General features: G+C 36.9%; 1 protein-coding gene across 2 annotated transcripts; it reads left to right on the plus strand.

The window, feature by feature from the left end:
* Nucleotides 1–468: 468 nt before the first annotated feature.
* Step (cytohesin steppke) lies at nt 469–16,770 on the plus strand. Of its 2 annotated transcripts, XM_070303572.1 has the most exons (7): nt 469–641; nt 1,951–2,024; nt 13,553–14,158; nt 14,269–14,380; nt 14,735–14,962; nt 15,105–15,174; nt 15,275–16,770. In XM_070303572.1, the coding sequence occupies exons 1-7, from the start codon at nt 563–565 to the stop codon at nt 15,360–15,362; spliced, it is 1,257 nt and encodes a 418-aa protein (XP_070159673.1). In that variant the 5' UTR covers nt 469–562; the 3' UTR covers nt 15,363–16,770. The 2 variants fall into 2 exon arrangements, with proteins under 2 accessions (XP_070159673.1, XP_070159672.1); XM_070303571.1 differs by lacking the exons at nt 469–641; nt 1,951–2,024 and adding an exon at nt 5,656–6,456.
* Nucleotides 16,771–17,737: the final 967 nt, after the last annotated feature.

The following is a 17,737-nucleotide window of genomic DNA, read 5'->3' on the forward strand; positions in this document are numbered from 1 at the left end:
TATTTTTTATATTCCAAAAGTTAAATATATTTTTTTAATTGTATTCGGGATGTTATAATCTGTCTTCAATTATATCGCCTTTCGAACAACACAATTAATACGTAAATAACGCTAGTAAATAACGTTATTTCTTCCAAATTCAATCAAATTATATCAAAGCTCTAATATATATATCGGGCTATATCGAATCATATTTACGCGTAAAATATAACGTATATATAGTTTACATCTGTGCATAAACAATATGAACTATATATGTTTAACATATATGTCGCATCTATATTTAACATATCAACAATGAGTAATCGTAAATTTTGATGAAATACGTCTGTTTCTCGAAATTCGATATTTTTGTAAAGTTTTTAGCTTTGACGGTTGGTAATGCAGAACGCGTCGCTCGCTGCGGAGTTTTGCAGAGTCAGCTGTAGATATCGCTGGCGTGAACTTTCAGGTTGCGCTTGACTGGCGCCAGACGGCGCCAGTCTCGACAAAAATGGAGCCGCTCGAGTGAAGGTGGGTGACTTTGTGCGCGCGTGAGTCGGAAAAGTACTATTTCTCGGAGATGTGGCAAGATCTGGGCGGTCTAGGTGGTGTAGGAGTGAACCCCGGTGCTCATCAGGTCGACCAGTTCGGAACGACGGGTGAGTGTTTTTTTCGCTGGCAGATAAATTCGTAACGCGCCGATCGCGTACGCCAAATCCCTGTATATGCGTCAAGCTATCGTAGCCGAGTCTCTCTTTCTACGGGAGGAGGAGCACGCTCTCTCTCTCTCCCCCTCCTCCTCCTCCTTGTCTATCGCACGAGTACATACGCGTAGTAAACAAAACGGAGCACGACGCTTCCTCTCGCTTCGCCCTCGCTTGAAAATCTTTCGACGCAACGAAAATCGATGTCGACGCCGTTGAACGTCGGAGAGGCGCGATTCTATTCCTCTCTCTCTCCTATATTATAATATCGATTCCGTAAGATTGCGCATTAGTAACATCAAGATTATACGTGTATTATAAGTGTATACTCCTGGAAGAGAAAGAGATTAGAAGTTTTCATCGAGATAGTTTCGCATAGATTTTTTTTTTTTTTTTTTTAAATTCCGAAAAAGGCATACATTTTGTAATCGTCTCACTTTTTGGAGCAACGTGTCGTCAAGTGTACGTTATTTCGCGAACTATTCTTGCATCCGAGATTTAAGATTAATGGGGAGATTGAAGTTAGTAGCACGTAGTATTTGTATCAACAATTTGTCCAATCGAGATTCAGAACGTATAAAGTATCCAAGATAATCGGAGAGTCGCGTATTCGAATGAAGCGGAATTATTTGTCCAGATAAATTCTAGAGTTTCCTTCTTGTCTCGAGGATTGACGGAGCGTAACCTTAACACGGAAATCGGAAACCGTTATACGGGTTACAGTGAGTCGCGCGCGTCTCGAGTTTTAATTATTATTCCATCGTTCCGTTTTGATATACTTTGAGCTTGTTAACATGATCCAACTTATTGTTCAAGGCAACATTGATTCGAAAAAAAAAAAAAAAGATCAATATATAAAAGTATAATCTCACGCGAAAGGAAACTATACGATATCAAGATGTGAAAGTGATAACTTTCACATTAAAATTGGCGTCTCTAATTTAATAAGAATTAAATCTGATTAAGTTCAAGTTGATGCATCGCGATACGATGAGTTGCTACAAAACTATAACTATGTCGTTTCTACGGCCTATATGCAGCCTTAATTTGAAAGCCCTATTTTTAGATCTTTCGGTAAATTGCTATTAACGAGGACTCCCAACGGGGTCTCGCAAGAGGGAATGATCCCCATGTGTAATCGTCCGTTTCTTTAACAATTATTCGAGAACGTAGAAATTTAGAAAATTGAATCGGGAGGCAAATGCGTATATATTTTTCTTAAAATGGATACATCTCTAATTTTGTGATTATTTTCTAATTGCAGAATTGACTCCCGAACAACAAAAGATCCTGATAGATATTAGACGGAAGAAAACAGAGTTGCTGCTCGAGATACAAGTGAGTATATGCTCTATTTCTACAATTTTATTTTACGAGAATACCAGAGAGAGAGAGAGAGAGAAAGTAACATAGCTTCTATCTAAGATCTAAAACATGGAAAACTGTTAGAGCGTAACTTTGAATGTTAATATCTCTGAATATTTCTCCGATTGTTATTAAAAACTACATAATCGTTCAAAGTATGTTCCGGGTAGATCTGTACTCGCGATAATGATATTTAAAAATTTCATTCTTCTTTTTTTATAATCTCGATAGGTTTTTCTGATAAATCGAACAAACAAACATATCCTACATGTGAAAAGAATGACAATAAGATAACATTCATATATTCGAAGGTTTGAAATCTTTTTTCTTTTCTCCTCTTTTTTTTTTTCTTACGGATTATTTATTACGAGTCTTTCGAATTTATGTACAAAAGATACAAAAATTATCTTATCCCGTTATAATTTTCGATTAATTTGAGCAAATGAACATTTTTCTTTGTTTTTATCATGGAAATTATTTTATGAAAGTATGAAAAAAATTCTATCTCTCTTTCTCGCCTTGCGTATCATAATGCAGCGATTATATATATAGCTAGAAAAATTCCAGGATGTTCTTACGATAAAACCGTTTCCGCAATGACAATGATAGTCTTGCTTACTCATCTGTTTGTAAGCTGATATCTATTCAACGAAATGTTACGCGCGGTTGAAGGATGTCACGAGAGCATTCGTAGATTTTAAAAAAGAAAAATATTATAAAACGATGTCGCTGCGATTCTGCGCGACATTGATACGTTCGAATTTACGCGCTTGTTGTTTCTTCTAGTTGTGAAATTCGGGATATCTAAACCTAAACAGAATCGCAAGTCGCACACACGAGCGTCGAAGGCTGTGTAGAGTTTATCGCGACCGATATAACATCCTATAATTTGCGACAGATAAATGCGCAGAGATAAATATAGGGACGTGAAAAGAATCTTTGGATAAGTTTTTGCTGTAGTAATTATTAACGCGTCAATGATACGAAATTCTTATACGTTACGAGGCAGTTGGAACAGATTCGGGATAAACCGGTTGTGTTGGTGACGCACGATTAATAGCTTTTTGTATGAATGACATTTCTTATCGTTGAAAAGTTGACGCGTTAGTTCAGATTAGATCGTTACTTGTGTCAATAACGCTGACAATTGCTTTTTGCAAACAAACAACACGTACGATTAATTTATTGTCGTTGATTCTAACGGATTAATTGATTGGAGATATATACTCCATAAGATCTCTTAGATTTCTTTTTTTTTTTTTTTTTTTTTTTAGTTGGTCATGTTTTTTTCGGTTGAATTTACGTCAAGGAAAAGCCGCTACAAAGTATGGTGCATAAAAGGTTGGGAATTAATGCAAATTAGCGATGTGAGAAATATGTCAGTGGATCTTGAACGTTGCCTCCTTTTTTTTTCTCCAGCTTGATCGATCGCACGAGTATTATAATATATATTCGCCAATAGTTTGATCTTTCGACAAATTCTTCCTCGACAAGCAAGTTAATAATAATAATTTATTATAACGTATAATATAATTAATAATATAATATATAATCGCCTCGGGGGAAATCTCGTTTCAGAAATTTCTATATACTAATACATTATGTAGACACACACACACACACACACACACACACACACACACACACATATATACTTTCACATTTGATATATAGAAATTGAATTAATCGCATGCGTGCAAGTAAATATTTTGATAAGAACATAAATCTTGTATTTCTTAAAAGCATTTCAAAAAACTGTTGATTATAATAAAGAACGTTTGGCGTGACGCATATAAATTATACGTGGCATAAGTAGTTTCCGGGAAAAGTAAATCCAGTCGACTATTAATTGACACATCTATTTCATAATAACATCTCTTGATCGAATGATCGTCGCGATTTGACGCGTTATATACTTTATTAACAAATTTAAGAAATTAGGCTCTCATGTGACATTACAAATTTCAAATAATCGCGGGCTAATAAGAGCCAGAACGCGGATAGTAGTGCGTTAGTTTCATAGAAAAATAAGTTTTCTATGAAACTGAATATGTGCACAGGGCTCGAAATTTACTCGGTGCTATACCAAGATTTTTAAAAATAATCTCAATTCGAGATTTATAATAACCCCTCTTTACCCCCCTGGATAAACAAAAGCGAGAACAAATATCGGGGCAAAGTCGCTGAATCGGATACTTTATTAAATTGTGTAAGCGCAATAATCGCGTAATCTAATTGATCGATATAAAAATACCATCCTACGTTTAGATTTTTCTGTTATTCGCGTACGCGGCTAAAAAAGAATCATCGATATATATATAATGAAGGCGTGAAAGCTTTTATTTGAATAATTTTCATTATAATAATTAGCATCTCGTGTGGAAATATGATTCACGTTCTCGTCATCCGCTTACAAGTCGATTAATAAGCAATCGATGAATTCGTTGAAAGCCTTGAGACTCGATGAAATGGAATGGACATTAAGAACAATCTATCGGATCGATCGGATTTAATTGTAGAAAATAAACAATATTGAGGGACACGTAGCAGAAATGGATTATCGATTACGCATTTTCAATGCGAGATTATGCCCATATTTGATCGCGATCGCGCGATTAACACGATGCGTATACATACGAAATAGGCTATCTTGTTGCGGCCGACCTTGTAACACGTGTAGCAAATGCATCGTCGATTTCCGAATCGTATTGGATATCGTTGCTCGGAAAAAGTTAAAGGCTATAGTTTGTTATATCTTTATTAGATAATATATAGCTCCTTTCTTTTTTTTGTCTACGACCTTTGACCATTTTTCGGACCGTTTAAAATAAATTTAAATAATAATAATATTATTTTTATTTATATAAAAATTAAAGATTTTAGTTTAATTTAAAATAATTCATTTACATTGAAAAGATTAATATTTCAATGTTGATAATATATATTAAAATTTTAATAAATGAATTAATTTTTTTTTTTTGTTATAATAAAATTAATTTTTAAATAAAATTTTATAAAATTGAGATATTGAATATTTATTTTAAATAAAAAAATTTTTAATACATTCTATTAGTTTTAGTAATGAGATTAAAATAATTATTTTAAATTATAATTTAAGTAATGTAAATGAATTATATTTATATATAAGATAGTAAATTTTATTTATTGTACCTTTTGTATCAGGATTTATTAAATAAAAATTTTATAAATAAAACTTCTTCGTCTCCCTGAAATTTTTTATCTTTCTGGGCGAAAAACTGATCCAGGCGGAAATTTTACAAAAGTCACTCCCTAGAATATATCGTCTGCGAAGGAGAATAGTTTCAGATTCCGAGTCATTATCGTCAAAACTTGACACGAGATATGATTTTTAGTACTCGCGAGTTTTACGAGAGATCTTCGCATAACTCTACGCGATACGTATAGTATTTACACGTATACGCGTATGTATATATACAGCGGATGTTTCTTGGAAACGCGCGTTTCACGATGATGGCAAATATTTGCGCGCGAGTACGAGCGGCGGCCGCGGCGAGGCGCCAGTGTGCGGGAACCGCCGCGCGCCGGCGCCGTAACTACAAACTACCAACTACTACCGAGTAATAGCCGCAGTTGCGGGGAGTCGCGTGACGGCGGCGGACGTGTTCGCCGGTTCGGTCAGTCGTTGATGGTTTATCGCGCTCGAAACGTGTCGCCTTTATCTTCTTGTGAAACGCATTACGCGCTTGTTGCCTTTCACGTGACTCGATTATTCATTTTAATGGTACGCGGTACGAGGAATTTCACTTTCCCACGAATATACGCGAAAACCGGGAAAGAAGCGAGCGCGCACGATCGCGAGTATATAATTATATAAAGCGTGCTTTTAAAAGAGTCGTCCTCGTCGTCGTCGTTGTCGTCGTCTTCGTCGTCATTGTCGCCGCGCAGGTCGGTCGTTGCACTTTCGACCGCGTGCTCGGCGACCCTTGTACCTCGTCTATTCCTCTTGGGATCGTATATGTATAACGTGAGCCATGTTACGTTTCGATCGTGACCAAGACGGTGAAGGACGCAGAGTCGTGCAGAGTGCGTGTCGTTTATCGTCTAGGAAGACGGGACACGCAAAGTGAGGGAGCTCCTCCGGAGCTCGCGAGGATCCGACCGATCAAAGAGCAAGCGCTCGCGGCGCGCCCGGAAGATGATCTTCACCGGCAGATCGGTAGACGCTCTCGACGAGATGCGCGGCACCGGTGCCGCACCAGGTGGTGTCCGTCCAACGGTGGACGGTGGACGCCGAGACGCGAGTGCGGTCGCTATCGCCGCCGGATGGTTCTCCAGTTTGCGGAGACCCGGCAAGAGGAACAAGAGGAGCTTGAATCAGAAACAGGCAAAGAGCGCCTGGGATCTCAGCGTCTTGTCCACCACGGTTAGTCGTCCCACGTCGTATAAGATGAATTATTTTTAATTCGTTGATTAATCGCGGAATTGCGACGCGTTACCGCGGATCGCAAATTGTATAGCGACATGTACGAAGGTACCGCCATCGTCCTTCAAGGCTAACTCGTGCCAGTTCTCCCGATTTATTTCTATATTAGGTTTAGTTTGCAGCGTCGCCTCGTCGAAACCTATGTAAGGTGATAGATATTTAAGAGGCGGAAGAAGTTTACTCAAAGAATCGTAAAGTTCTTAGTAATCTAAGAATCTGTGATTTTACAAACGAGAACGACGTCACCGTTACAAAGTTGATCATTTAGTACATTAGTCTACGTAAGAATGTTGCTTTCAAAGATATTACACACAAGTTAAAATTTTATTATATTCAAGAGTTTGCTCGCGGAATAATATCACAGCGCGATGCTTTAACTCGGGCTGACGACGTCGTCTTCGTGACTCGTTTCAGGGTCAAGAATCAAATGCAAAATAGACGTTGATCGTTTATGCCCGCGTGAATGTGTGAGATTGCATACACGTGCGTATAATCGCGCGCGCTCGTATATAACCAGAAGCTATCAAAACCGTTTGGTGATTCAATTTTTATCGATGACAGCGACTACGACTGCAATCGAATATCTGTCATTAATGATTCCTCGCAAAGATAATAAAATAGTATTACTCGGGCGTGACGTCACGAATTGAAGATTGTAAACCGAGTCGGAGAGACTTATTTATAGCTGCAACCAGGCGTCCACATTTTCGATGAGCGCGCGCGCGCGCGCGTGTGTGTGTGTGTGTGTGTACACATGTTCACGTATAATTTGAAGAAAACGCTAAACACTAAATCATTTAGCGATATGTTTGCTATACAAAGAATAGATAATAATGAAAAAATATTATATAAATGATTATATACCAATAGTAAATTTAAATATAATATACTGGGTGGCCCATTTTAATCCATCCAGTCGAATATCTCAAAAACCAAGCCCGGAAGAGAAAAATGTTTCAAACAAAAGTTGTGTGGCTTCAAGGGGGCCATAAGATGGTGACAATGATTTGACCTTGGAAAATCATTTGAAGGTCACGTGAAGATCAACTTTAAAATCTTAAATGGAAACCCCCATTTTTTATTTAGTATTCTTGTAGCTGACATCGAGAGCTTTCCAAAACGCTATAATAAAGTATTTTTTCATTAAGTATTTTTCGAGTTATTTTATATTTTAATCTGACATTTTATTTTGATATAAAAAATTAAATATCTCGTAAAATATTTAGTTTTTGATAATCTTACCGTAATACTTCTATGTACAGAATAATGAGACAAATCAATTAGTGTATATATAAAAAAAAAAAAAATGTTTTTAAGAAAATTATTTACAATGTATTTTTTTTAAACAATTATTTATTTTTTTTGGCACTAATTAATTTGTCTTATTATTATCTTGACGATAGCGTGATTTATCTCGAGAGTGTAACGCGAATAATTGCTCTGGCAATTAATTCATTTATTAATTATATAAAAAGTAATGGACCGAATCTAATCCCCCCCCCCCACCTCCCCCCCTCTTCTCTCTCATCTTTCTTTCCCTACATTCGCGCCATTTACTGGCGATAAAGGAGATTAGACGGATCAACTCGTTCGAATTCGGTGACACGAATACTGCGACACGATGAGCGCGAATGGATCGATGATTGTGTTAAACGCGCGCGTATATATACGCGTAACGATAGATTTAAATAGCTCACTTTGACATGTCTTTCACCCGGGGTTGTATCCATTTACACGCTAAGGGAGATAAATATAATTCTCGCAAGATGAACGAGGCGAGTTTGTGACCGGCCGGCCAGCCGTTCATTCGACCCATATATCCCCGAGAGCGTACTATTACGAGGGAAAAAAGTTACCGGCGACGTAATCAGCCAAAGTGGGTTATGCAAATCGTAAATAAAACAAGAGTGTATCGTAAACGTTGTTTGCTTGTTGGCGACAATTCAATCGTTGGTTCGTCCAACGATACGATACGATCGCGCACGACGTGTAAGCGTATGTACGTAGAGAGAGAGAGAGAGAGAGAGAGAGAGAGAGAGAGAGAGAGAGAGAGAGAGAGAGAGAGAGAGAGAGATAGAGTTTATCTCGTATAACTCGTTCGACTAGACAGCGAATTAACGAGAAGCCGTTCCTGATGCGATGCAACGCGAGGCCCAAGTAACCGGATACTCGCCATTTGCGCACCTAATATACGAACGTTAACGCGAGCGCGATCGGCGATCGAATCCAATGTGCATTGTTGATCCAATGACTAATCGACAATTCGCGTGTCCGCTTACTTTCTATTGATTCATTCAGCTGCGTCGCGTCGTGATATCGTCGTTATCGTTTGCGCGTGTCTACGATAGAAACAGGGTGAAACAACATGTACAACAGAAAGACGGTGTGAAGCAAGGTGTCTACTCCCTGGGAAAACATGAAGAACCTCGAATTCTCAGGGATTTCTTATGGAATTTTATTGGGACTCGAAAAATTTTAAAATAATTTCTCTCTTTGACAAATTTATTCTTATATTGCTGCGAGCGATCGACAGACAATGACAAATACGCTGACAAATTGTGAGAATTATGTGTTTATTTATTCATTCAATATGCGGTAAATATTCTATTTGATACAAATCTTCAAAATATTCTTTACTTTAAATTTTGAGCAAAAACACCTGGAAGATTAGGGAATCTTTTCGCAAGATTTGAGTAATCCTATGAAAGCTAACCGGTCGAAGCTATATTATAGCGTCCTATCTCGCGTTTCTTTCGAATGTGTTTTAGATTCTTTTGCAATAGTAGGAAATAGAGAGGACTTTTGCGTTACATAGGAGACCGCGAAATCCTACAAGTTCGAGTCATTGTTCGTTACACTCGGGTAACGATGAAAAACTTTCATCGAAGCACTTGTACGCGCTCGCGTTTCTTTCGCGGATTCGTAACTTCTGGATAACGGCCAGGCGCACGATTCCCTTCGGTTTGGAGAAACCGCGTAGAATTTGGCGCGCTTGGCCGCTCTCCAATTACAATTCCCGGTCACGTGACCGCGATCTTGTTAGATGAAACGCATGAAAAATTCTTTCATCTCACGTTTCGTCCTTTTACGATTGATTTTATCTATTAGGTGTACAACTTTGCTTCCGCCGTTTTTTTTCCGAAATTCGAGGCTTTATTGTAAAAAACTGGTTATACATTTATGATTCAAAGTATTGTCCACTCCCAATGATCGTGCCGATTCTTTTTGACTTTGACTCGAGTCTTCATTATGTAATGCCTCCAATTCTGCATCTTCGAGAACCTTTTCTCTTCCACCGCTATGCCGGTCTTCGGCGTGAAAATCACCGTTCCTGAAGCGTTGAAACAACTCGCGACACGTTCTTTCGCTAATAGCGGCTTCACCATAAGTATTTGAGAGCATTCGATGAGCCTCGGCCGCAGATTTCTTCATATCGAAGCAGAAAATTAAAACCTCCCGCAAATGACGAGAATTTGGCTCGTAAACTGACATTTTCAATCGAGAATAACTTTATGACGCGGACACAAATCGACTAATGTTTCTATGGGGTTATGTTGACAGATGCCCAAGTTTATCGCATGACGTCTATGATCAATTTATTTCGACCACTACTTACCGCTAAAGCCATCTATAGGAAAACGGCGGAAGCAAAGTTGTACACCTAATACGTCACATAGCATTCGTCGAAATTAATACGCGAATGGCCTGTTCCACATGAATGTAATATCAGTCTTAGATTCCGATAAAATTTTCAGCACGATACTTTATTTTATCAACGATTATCACGTAACTCAATCTCGCACATTTACAATAATATGTTGTTTATATTTCTAGACGATCGATTATTTCGGTTGGTTCGAACGATCTATAATATATCTATGTATCAAGGTGTCTATTCATTGGGAAAACATGGAGAGTCTGGCATTCTCAAGAACTTTTTTTAATATCTGGAAAAATCAGGCAATTCTCATGGAATTTTATTACAAGTTGGAAAATTTTTTTAAAAAACCATTCTCTCTCTCTTCTAATTTTGCTCTTATATTGTAACCAATCCGCAATCTTTATGCATGTATAAAAAATATAATAGATTATAAATTATATATATATATATATATATATATATATATATATATATATATATATATTAAAAATAAATATTTAAATATTGAATATGCAACACAAATTATTTATTGCAATTTCTAGTAATAAAAAAAAAAATATATATACAAGCGAAAAATGTTACACAAAAGCTATAAAGTTTTTTGCAATAAATTTTCAAATCTAGTATTTGAAACTTAAGTAGCTCTTTTCTCCCTTTCGTTTGAATGAAAAACATTAAAAAATGTCCACGATAAAGAAATTTATATTTTAAAAATTTGCATTCGAACAAATCTTTAAAAAATTCTCTGCTTAGAATAAAAAAAAAAAAAAAAAAAAAAAACTTGGAATATGAGGGTATCTTTTTACAAGATTTCAGTAGACACCTTGGTGTATTCGCGATAAAGCGAATTGTAATTCGAGTCTCTATTAGTCCGTGACAAAGAGCGAGAATATATATGTATATATATATATATATATATATATGATAACGATATTACGCGCAATGCGTACCGTAAAACATAATTAGCTTTCGTGACGATGCACAGTCTAATGAAGCGCTAAATCACCGCACAGGCATGCGGTTTGTTCGTGTACGACTTTTATGACACTGACTAAGTTGCAAAACCAGCACATATGCTCTTACTTGTCTCGGTATCAGTTGGAAAAAAAAATCAAGTATGTAGCATCTAATCGAACAGCAACTTTCGCTCTTGGTTTAACCAAGACCGTTTACGCCGCATTGAGATGAAAAGAGATAATATGAATGGTGGATACCATTGACAAGCGAAGATTGTGATGGCGCTCCATAAGTTTTGCGCGTTACACTTAATTACGCGCGACTTTGTTCGCGACAGCGCGGCTGTGGCTTGGAATTTGTTTACAAGATTTAAGATTTAGACACCGTGGAACAAAAGTACGTACGCCAAATGTATAAAAGCAGTGGTATCAACGCAGAGTACTCACGCGAGAGATATTCCAAGTGACGAGCGTAGTACCGGTATAGTTGTCGCGCGAAGTAATCTTCAACTTCTTCGTATATGAATGCGGATGCCCTTCGCTTCTCGCTTCGCAGGAAGGAAGCTAGTTAGTTGAGTGTTGAACTTTCGATCGATTGTACAGGACGCGTTACGCGAACGACAGAAATAGAACGGAATAAGGCAATCATTCCGTGCGGATCGGACGGTAAAAGGGAAACGTGTAACGTGCGCCGATTCAAAGGCGAATACGCACCTTTTTTTCGACGAAATGAGAGAAATTTTTGCACGAGCCATTTAACGAAACCTGTCCCTGATAGGTATCTTGACAAGCGAGATCACTGGCGCATTTTACTCTGCAAAAGTTATATATATTGCGATATAATGAATTAAATGGAAAAAAAAGATAAAAATTAATAAAAATCTTGCAAACGCATTGTGATTTTCAACGAGTCTTCATTTTCTTCTTGTCGATAATTTATTTGAAAACCTTGAGCAGGAACTCTCGCACGATTCCTCGCCGCTCGTATCTCGATTCAATGATGACAAAGCGTTAATTAGCAATGCTCTAAGCGTATACCTCGCGGTCGTATATGTATACTACTTATTTCATCAGGGTAGATTCAATATCGTCTGAATATAAATATATCTGTATATTAAATAAATCTCTTATAATATAAACGAGATGAAATTTCGCAAGCGGCTGGATTACGAAGGAATTTTTGCGAATGACGTAGATGCGGAAGCGAAAGAAAGTTTTTTTTCTCAGCATTCAGTGCGAGTTAATTATAATTTGTCGGGTTCACAGGGCATACCGGTTTTTTTCGCGCCGTCGAACACGGCCTTCTTCCTGTCGTGAGACCGGATGTACGCCGATAAGTATAAAAGAAATGCTACTACCTAAACAGACAATACTCAGGGCCGACCAGCGGCCAAGTTATTATCCTTGTTGTTATCGCGGCCGTCCTATTAACAAGTCTCATCGGTTAACAACGTGCGACCGTTTCCGGTGTGTTGTATGTATACGCGTGTGTGTCGGCCCTCTCTCTTTTCCGAAACTTTTTTTTTCTTTTTTTCTTTTCAACCAGAAAGACGCAGCTCGGCACAAATTTCCCTTCTTGGTTTCTTTAAAATCTCTTTTTTTTTACAAGATTCGTGTAGAAACATCCTGGTTAAGTGATAGTAGACTCGTGCGGTAAATTCCCGATGATAAATGTTTCGCTATAACTAACAATGTCAGTTTCTAGGTCACGCTATTAGTAGCGATAGTAGTAATGCTTCGAATGGGCGCATCGCGTCGTTGTTATTTGCATGCATTCATCGATTTTTTTGCGGTACGACATGTATCGCAACGATAAACTTTAGAATCTGTGTTGAGAAAGTCTCTTCGGATCGACAAAATCATTCTATTCCACATTAGAAGTAAAAATATTGGCAAATATGGAGAAATAAATTGCGACAATTGATATGACCAAGATGAGATCATCGATATGAGATTGGCGATTCGCGACGTAATCATTATTAACGGGTATCGATCTAATAACGTTACGTGACAGCGCGTCTACTCACACATCTATTCGAAACCGAAAGAGGTACGATCCTGCTTATTGTGATATTCGCGGAATGTACGTTGAACTGAAACGCATGGTTGGAAATAGGCGGATGATGTCGACTGGTATTCGAGTGAAACAGGAAGTCGCTGTTGTACTACCGTTTACATACACGATCTACGAGAATCGCATCGTTTGTCGTTCCGAATCATTACGGTTTCTCATTAATATTCTCCATTAATAACTTGTAAACTTTTGGTATGGTGAATGTTTTTTGTATTATTTATATAAACATGAAGAAATGTGTCCGGATACTAATTAATATTATATTGTATCTATGTTGGAGAGAATACAAGAGAGAGCTCTGGTTTAAATCATTTTTATAATTTGTTCTGGACAATCTGTTTTCAGCAACTGAAGGATGAATTGGGAGAGGTTGTCGCAGAGATGGAGGCGATGGAGGGCGGCGGACTTACGGCCGACGAGACGAAACCGTCCAACAAGGCCAAGCAGACGTCGATCGGTCGCAAGAAATTCAATATGGATCCCAAGAAAGGCATCGAGTACCTGATAGAGCACAACCTGTTGGCGCCGACGCCGGAAGACGTAGCTCAGTTTCTTTACAAGGGCGAGGGTCTCAACAAAACTGCGATCGGCGATTATCTTGGTGAACGGCACGACTTCAACGAACGGGTGCTGCGAGCCTTCGTCGAATTGCACGATTTCACCGATCTTATATTGGTGCAGGCCCTACGTCAATTCCTCTGGTCGTTTCGATTGCCCGGCGAAGCGCAGAAGATCGATCGCATGATGGAGTGTTTCGCTCAAAGGTACTGCCAGCTCAACCCGAATATCTTCACCAATACAGACACCTGCTACGTATTGAGCTTCGCCATCATTATGTTGAATACTTCGTTACATAATCCGAGCGTTAAAGATAAGCCCAGCGTGGAGCAGTTTATTTCGATGAACCGAGGGATTAATAACGGGGGAGATCTACCGCGAGAGCTGCTTGTGGTAGGTGGTTACTTGTAGAAGATTTTTTTGAGATATATTTTTTTATCTTTTAATCACAAAAATTTTCGTAGCGAACATTTGCTCAGTCAAATATTCGTATCTATTTATAGAGTCTATACGAGAGTATAAAAACCGAGCCTTTCAAAATACCAGAAGACGATGGCAATGACTTGATGCACACTTTCTTCAATCCCGATAAAGAGGGTTGGCTGTGGAAGCAAGGTAACGCCTGCTTATATATTCGCGTATATGATTTTTATAAAATTACTGCATCCCACACGAGAGAGAGAGAGAGAGAGAGAGAGAGAGAGAGAGAGAGAGAGAGAGATTCTCGATTTATTTCTTCACATAACACGATTTGGGAAAAAAAAAACATACATTCATTTTCACATTCTTGCGAGCCAACAAAGACTCGCAGTATTTTGTTCATGTGTCATCATATTTATCATTGAGAGAACGCTTATTCTTATATTGTATCACTTTGTCCTTCTGCTGCCCTGACGGAGACAGCAGGTAAATAATATATCTGCGTAAATCATAGGTTCTTAATTTTATATATTACTCATTTTGTTACAGGCGGACGGTACAAGAGTTGGAAGAGGCGATGGTTTATATTGAACGACAACTGTTTATACTATTTCGAATATACAACGGATAAGGAACCACGTGGCATTATCCCACTAGAAAATATTCAAGTCCGAGAGATTCAGGACCGACACAAACCGCACTGTTTCGAATTGTATGCCGCTGGTTCCGAGTTCATAAAGGCGTGCAAGACTGACAGTGAGGGAAAGGTTGTCGAAGGTATGATTCTTCAAAGTTTAATCCCTATATTAACAAAAAGAAAATTAATATTATACACCAAGAGAAGAAGGAAAGTTTTAGTGCAGAAAAATTATTTCAATTAAATGCTTACGTATTTTACGTAATTATCTATTATTTGTAGGAAAACATACTGTATATAGAATGTCCGCAGCTACCGACGAAGAAAAGGATGAATGGATCAAATGTGTGCGGTAAGAGAATCGCGATTCTTTATATGTTTATACTCTATTGTGCTCTTTTACAATAAAATACAGTAAAAATTATGATAAAAATCACATTGTTCATTTCCAGGCAAAGTATATCGCACAATCCGTTCTACGACATGTTGGCGGCGCGAAAGAAGAAGGCACAGAAAACCAATGTACATTCAAAGAGTTAAACGCTGCCACAAGCCGGGTTTCTCGGCGTATTAGAAGACTGTTTATTTGCGATCAAACGTTACGTTTGATATGTATGGTATCGTAGAATACAATCCAATCATACACAATAGCAAGAATTCATTGTGAGAGCACGCACGAAAGCGTTATAAAACATGTCGGTGGAAACTGGGCACGGCGACATGATACGAAATATTGCTGCGACTGCATACATAGAATATGACATTAACATGGCATTATTCGTAGACTGAGCACGGAATATAGAATCGGCGCGATCGGTCCCTTGAGTGCAAAATAGACAATTAGATGAAAATTACATCGATGAGAGTAAATGTATCATAACGCGCCGTTACAACACGACGCTCGATTAGCATTATATCGTTACGAAAAGAATTGCACTATAGAGGCTTAACCATAAATTTAAATATAGACTGCTTTTATATATATATATATATTTTTTTTTTTTTTTCATAAAAGAAAATAGCGGTATTGCTTCGCGTAGTGGGAAATCAAACTCTTTACAGTAAATGATAACTGTATCGGCAGTCAATTGGCAGCCAAATTAATATATAATATATGCAGGCAAAAAGTTATTGGGGTTTATGTAACATTTCATACTTTGCTAAAGAAATAATGTCAAAAATAATAATTGCATAAAATAGACACTTTTTAATGTTCTTAATGCTAATGTTCTGCATCTAACAATATATCATACGAACGCAAATTCTGGCAGGCAGAACGCAACATTTCTTCTATTTTCCGGCAGCTCTAAGATATCATTGAAGCTCTAACTGATTTTAGAAAGTTGAAGGTAATGTTTGAGATATTTTGTTGTGTACAAGGTGCAAATAATATCGTCCTGTGTAAATAAGACGTAATATGAGATTCGTGATTTCCAATTATATTTAAAAAAGTTATAAGATTGAGGACTTGAAAGAAAGCTCGCATTCATGTATATTTATTTGAGCAAATATGTACAAAACATAAAACTAGAGGGGATATATTCTGTGCGTGAAATAAGATTGTCTTGGGCTATTCATGCTTGTACAGTTTACAAATAGCATGATCAGTCAACTATAAGTTCGTTTATAATTTGAGAGGGCATACGTATATCGTTATGCATATATACGCATAACGTGCGTACTTTTACACATACGTATACAATCCAGAGAGAGAGAGAGAGAGAGTATAGTGATTAAGACACGTAATAAGTTTAAATAATATCTTTGTAAGATCTGATGGGAAACCTGCAACTCTACCATTTTTTATCTGGAAAAAAAAAGTATAGCAAACTTATATATACATACATGTGCATGTATATATATATATATATATATATATATATATATATAAATAGCTCTTTTTTTTATCTTACTTTCTAATGAATATAATTTCATATAGAAATATGATTATATTAATATGATTATAGAACTTCTTTACAACTTTGTTATTAGCTTTTTATATATGCTGTTGCATGTACAATTAATAAAAATTTAGCAGCGGAGAAGCAGGTGCCTTTGAGATCTTTGAGCTAGTCGTAATAGCTGATCCGTCATATATATATATATATATATGAAAGACTCAAAAAATACTTTTTGTTGGTGTATCGCAAGACAAGTTAGACATCGAAATCGCCTTATTATTATATACATTAGATAACGAAATGTTAAAAGATATCCATAAAACAGATAATAGTATATAATGCGTAATTCTTTTAATGTCGTACACTATTGTTGAAGAGACGTAAACTTTGTTCATCGTAATACGGCAATCTTTAATTAATAATAAAGTTACGACGAAAAAATTTTTTATGATAGTATCGAAAATATTTTGAAGTCACAAAGTATTATTAATTACTTAGACATTAATATCTTTTGTTGCGTAAAAAAAGTTTTCAATTAATATTTCACAGCAAGACGCGCTCATGCCTACCAGCATATTTTTCGAGATATTTCTTTCATAGCCATTCTGCTTCTAGAGAGCCACAAAGACAATAACATTATGTTATCAAAGAACCAGCATGTGTAATATAATGAAGGATAAAAGTGGAAAAATGCAGGATCTTCTCCTTCTTCCTATTTACAAATAATGTCTTTTTTCGCAGTGTTTGTTAAGCTGTTATTGTAATATATTTTGTACCGTCTAATTTCTAAAAATCAAAGTTGAGTAATTGTTTGTGCTAATACATAGATCTTTTATGTAACTTCCGAAGATAGTTTGGCCAACTATTTCATCTTTTATTATCAACGTTAATACATATATATCATAGATTTATCATTAAATGTGGTATTTCATGAAAGTCACAGTCAGTTTCTGAAAATTGATGTACGTAATTAAAATCATGAAATATATTATGATCATATTATTATTATGATAA

This window comes from Polyergus mexicanus, unplaced genomic scaffold (genome assembly GCF_030449975.1).
Source record: "Polyergus mexicanus isolate NDT 795.1 unplaced genomic scaffold, iyPolMexi1.0 SCAF_10, whole genome shotgun sequence".
In the NCBI taxonomy this organism is placed as follows: Eukaryota; Metazoa; Arthropoda; class Insecta; order Hymenoptera; family Formicidae; genus Polyergus; species Polyergus mexicanus.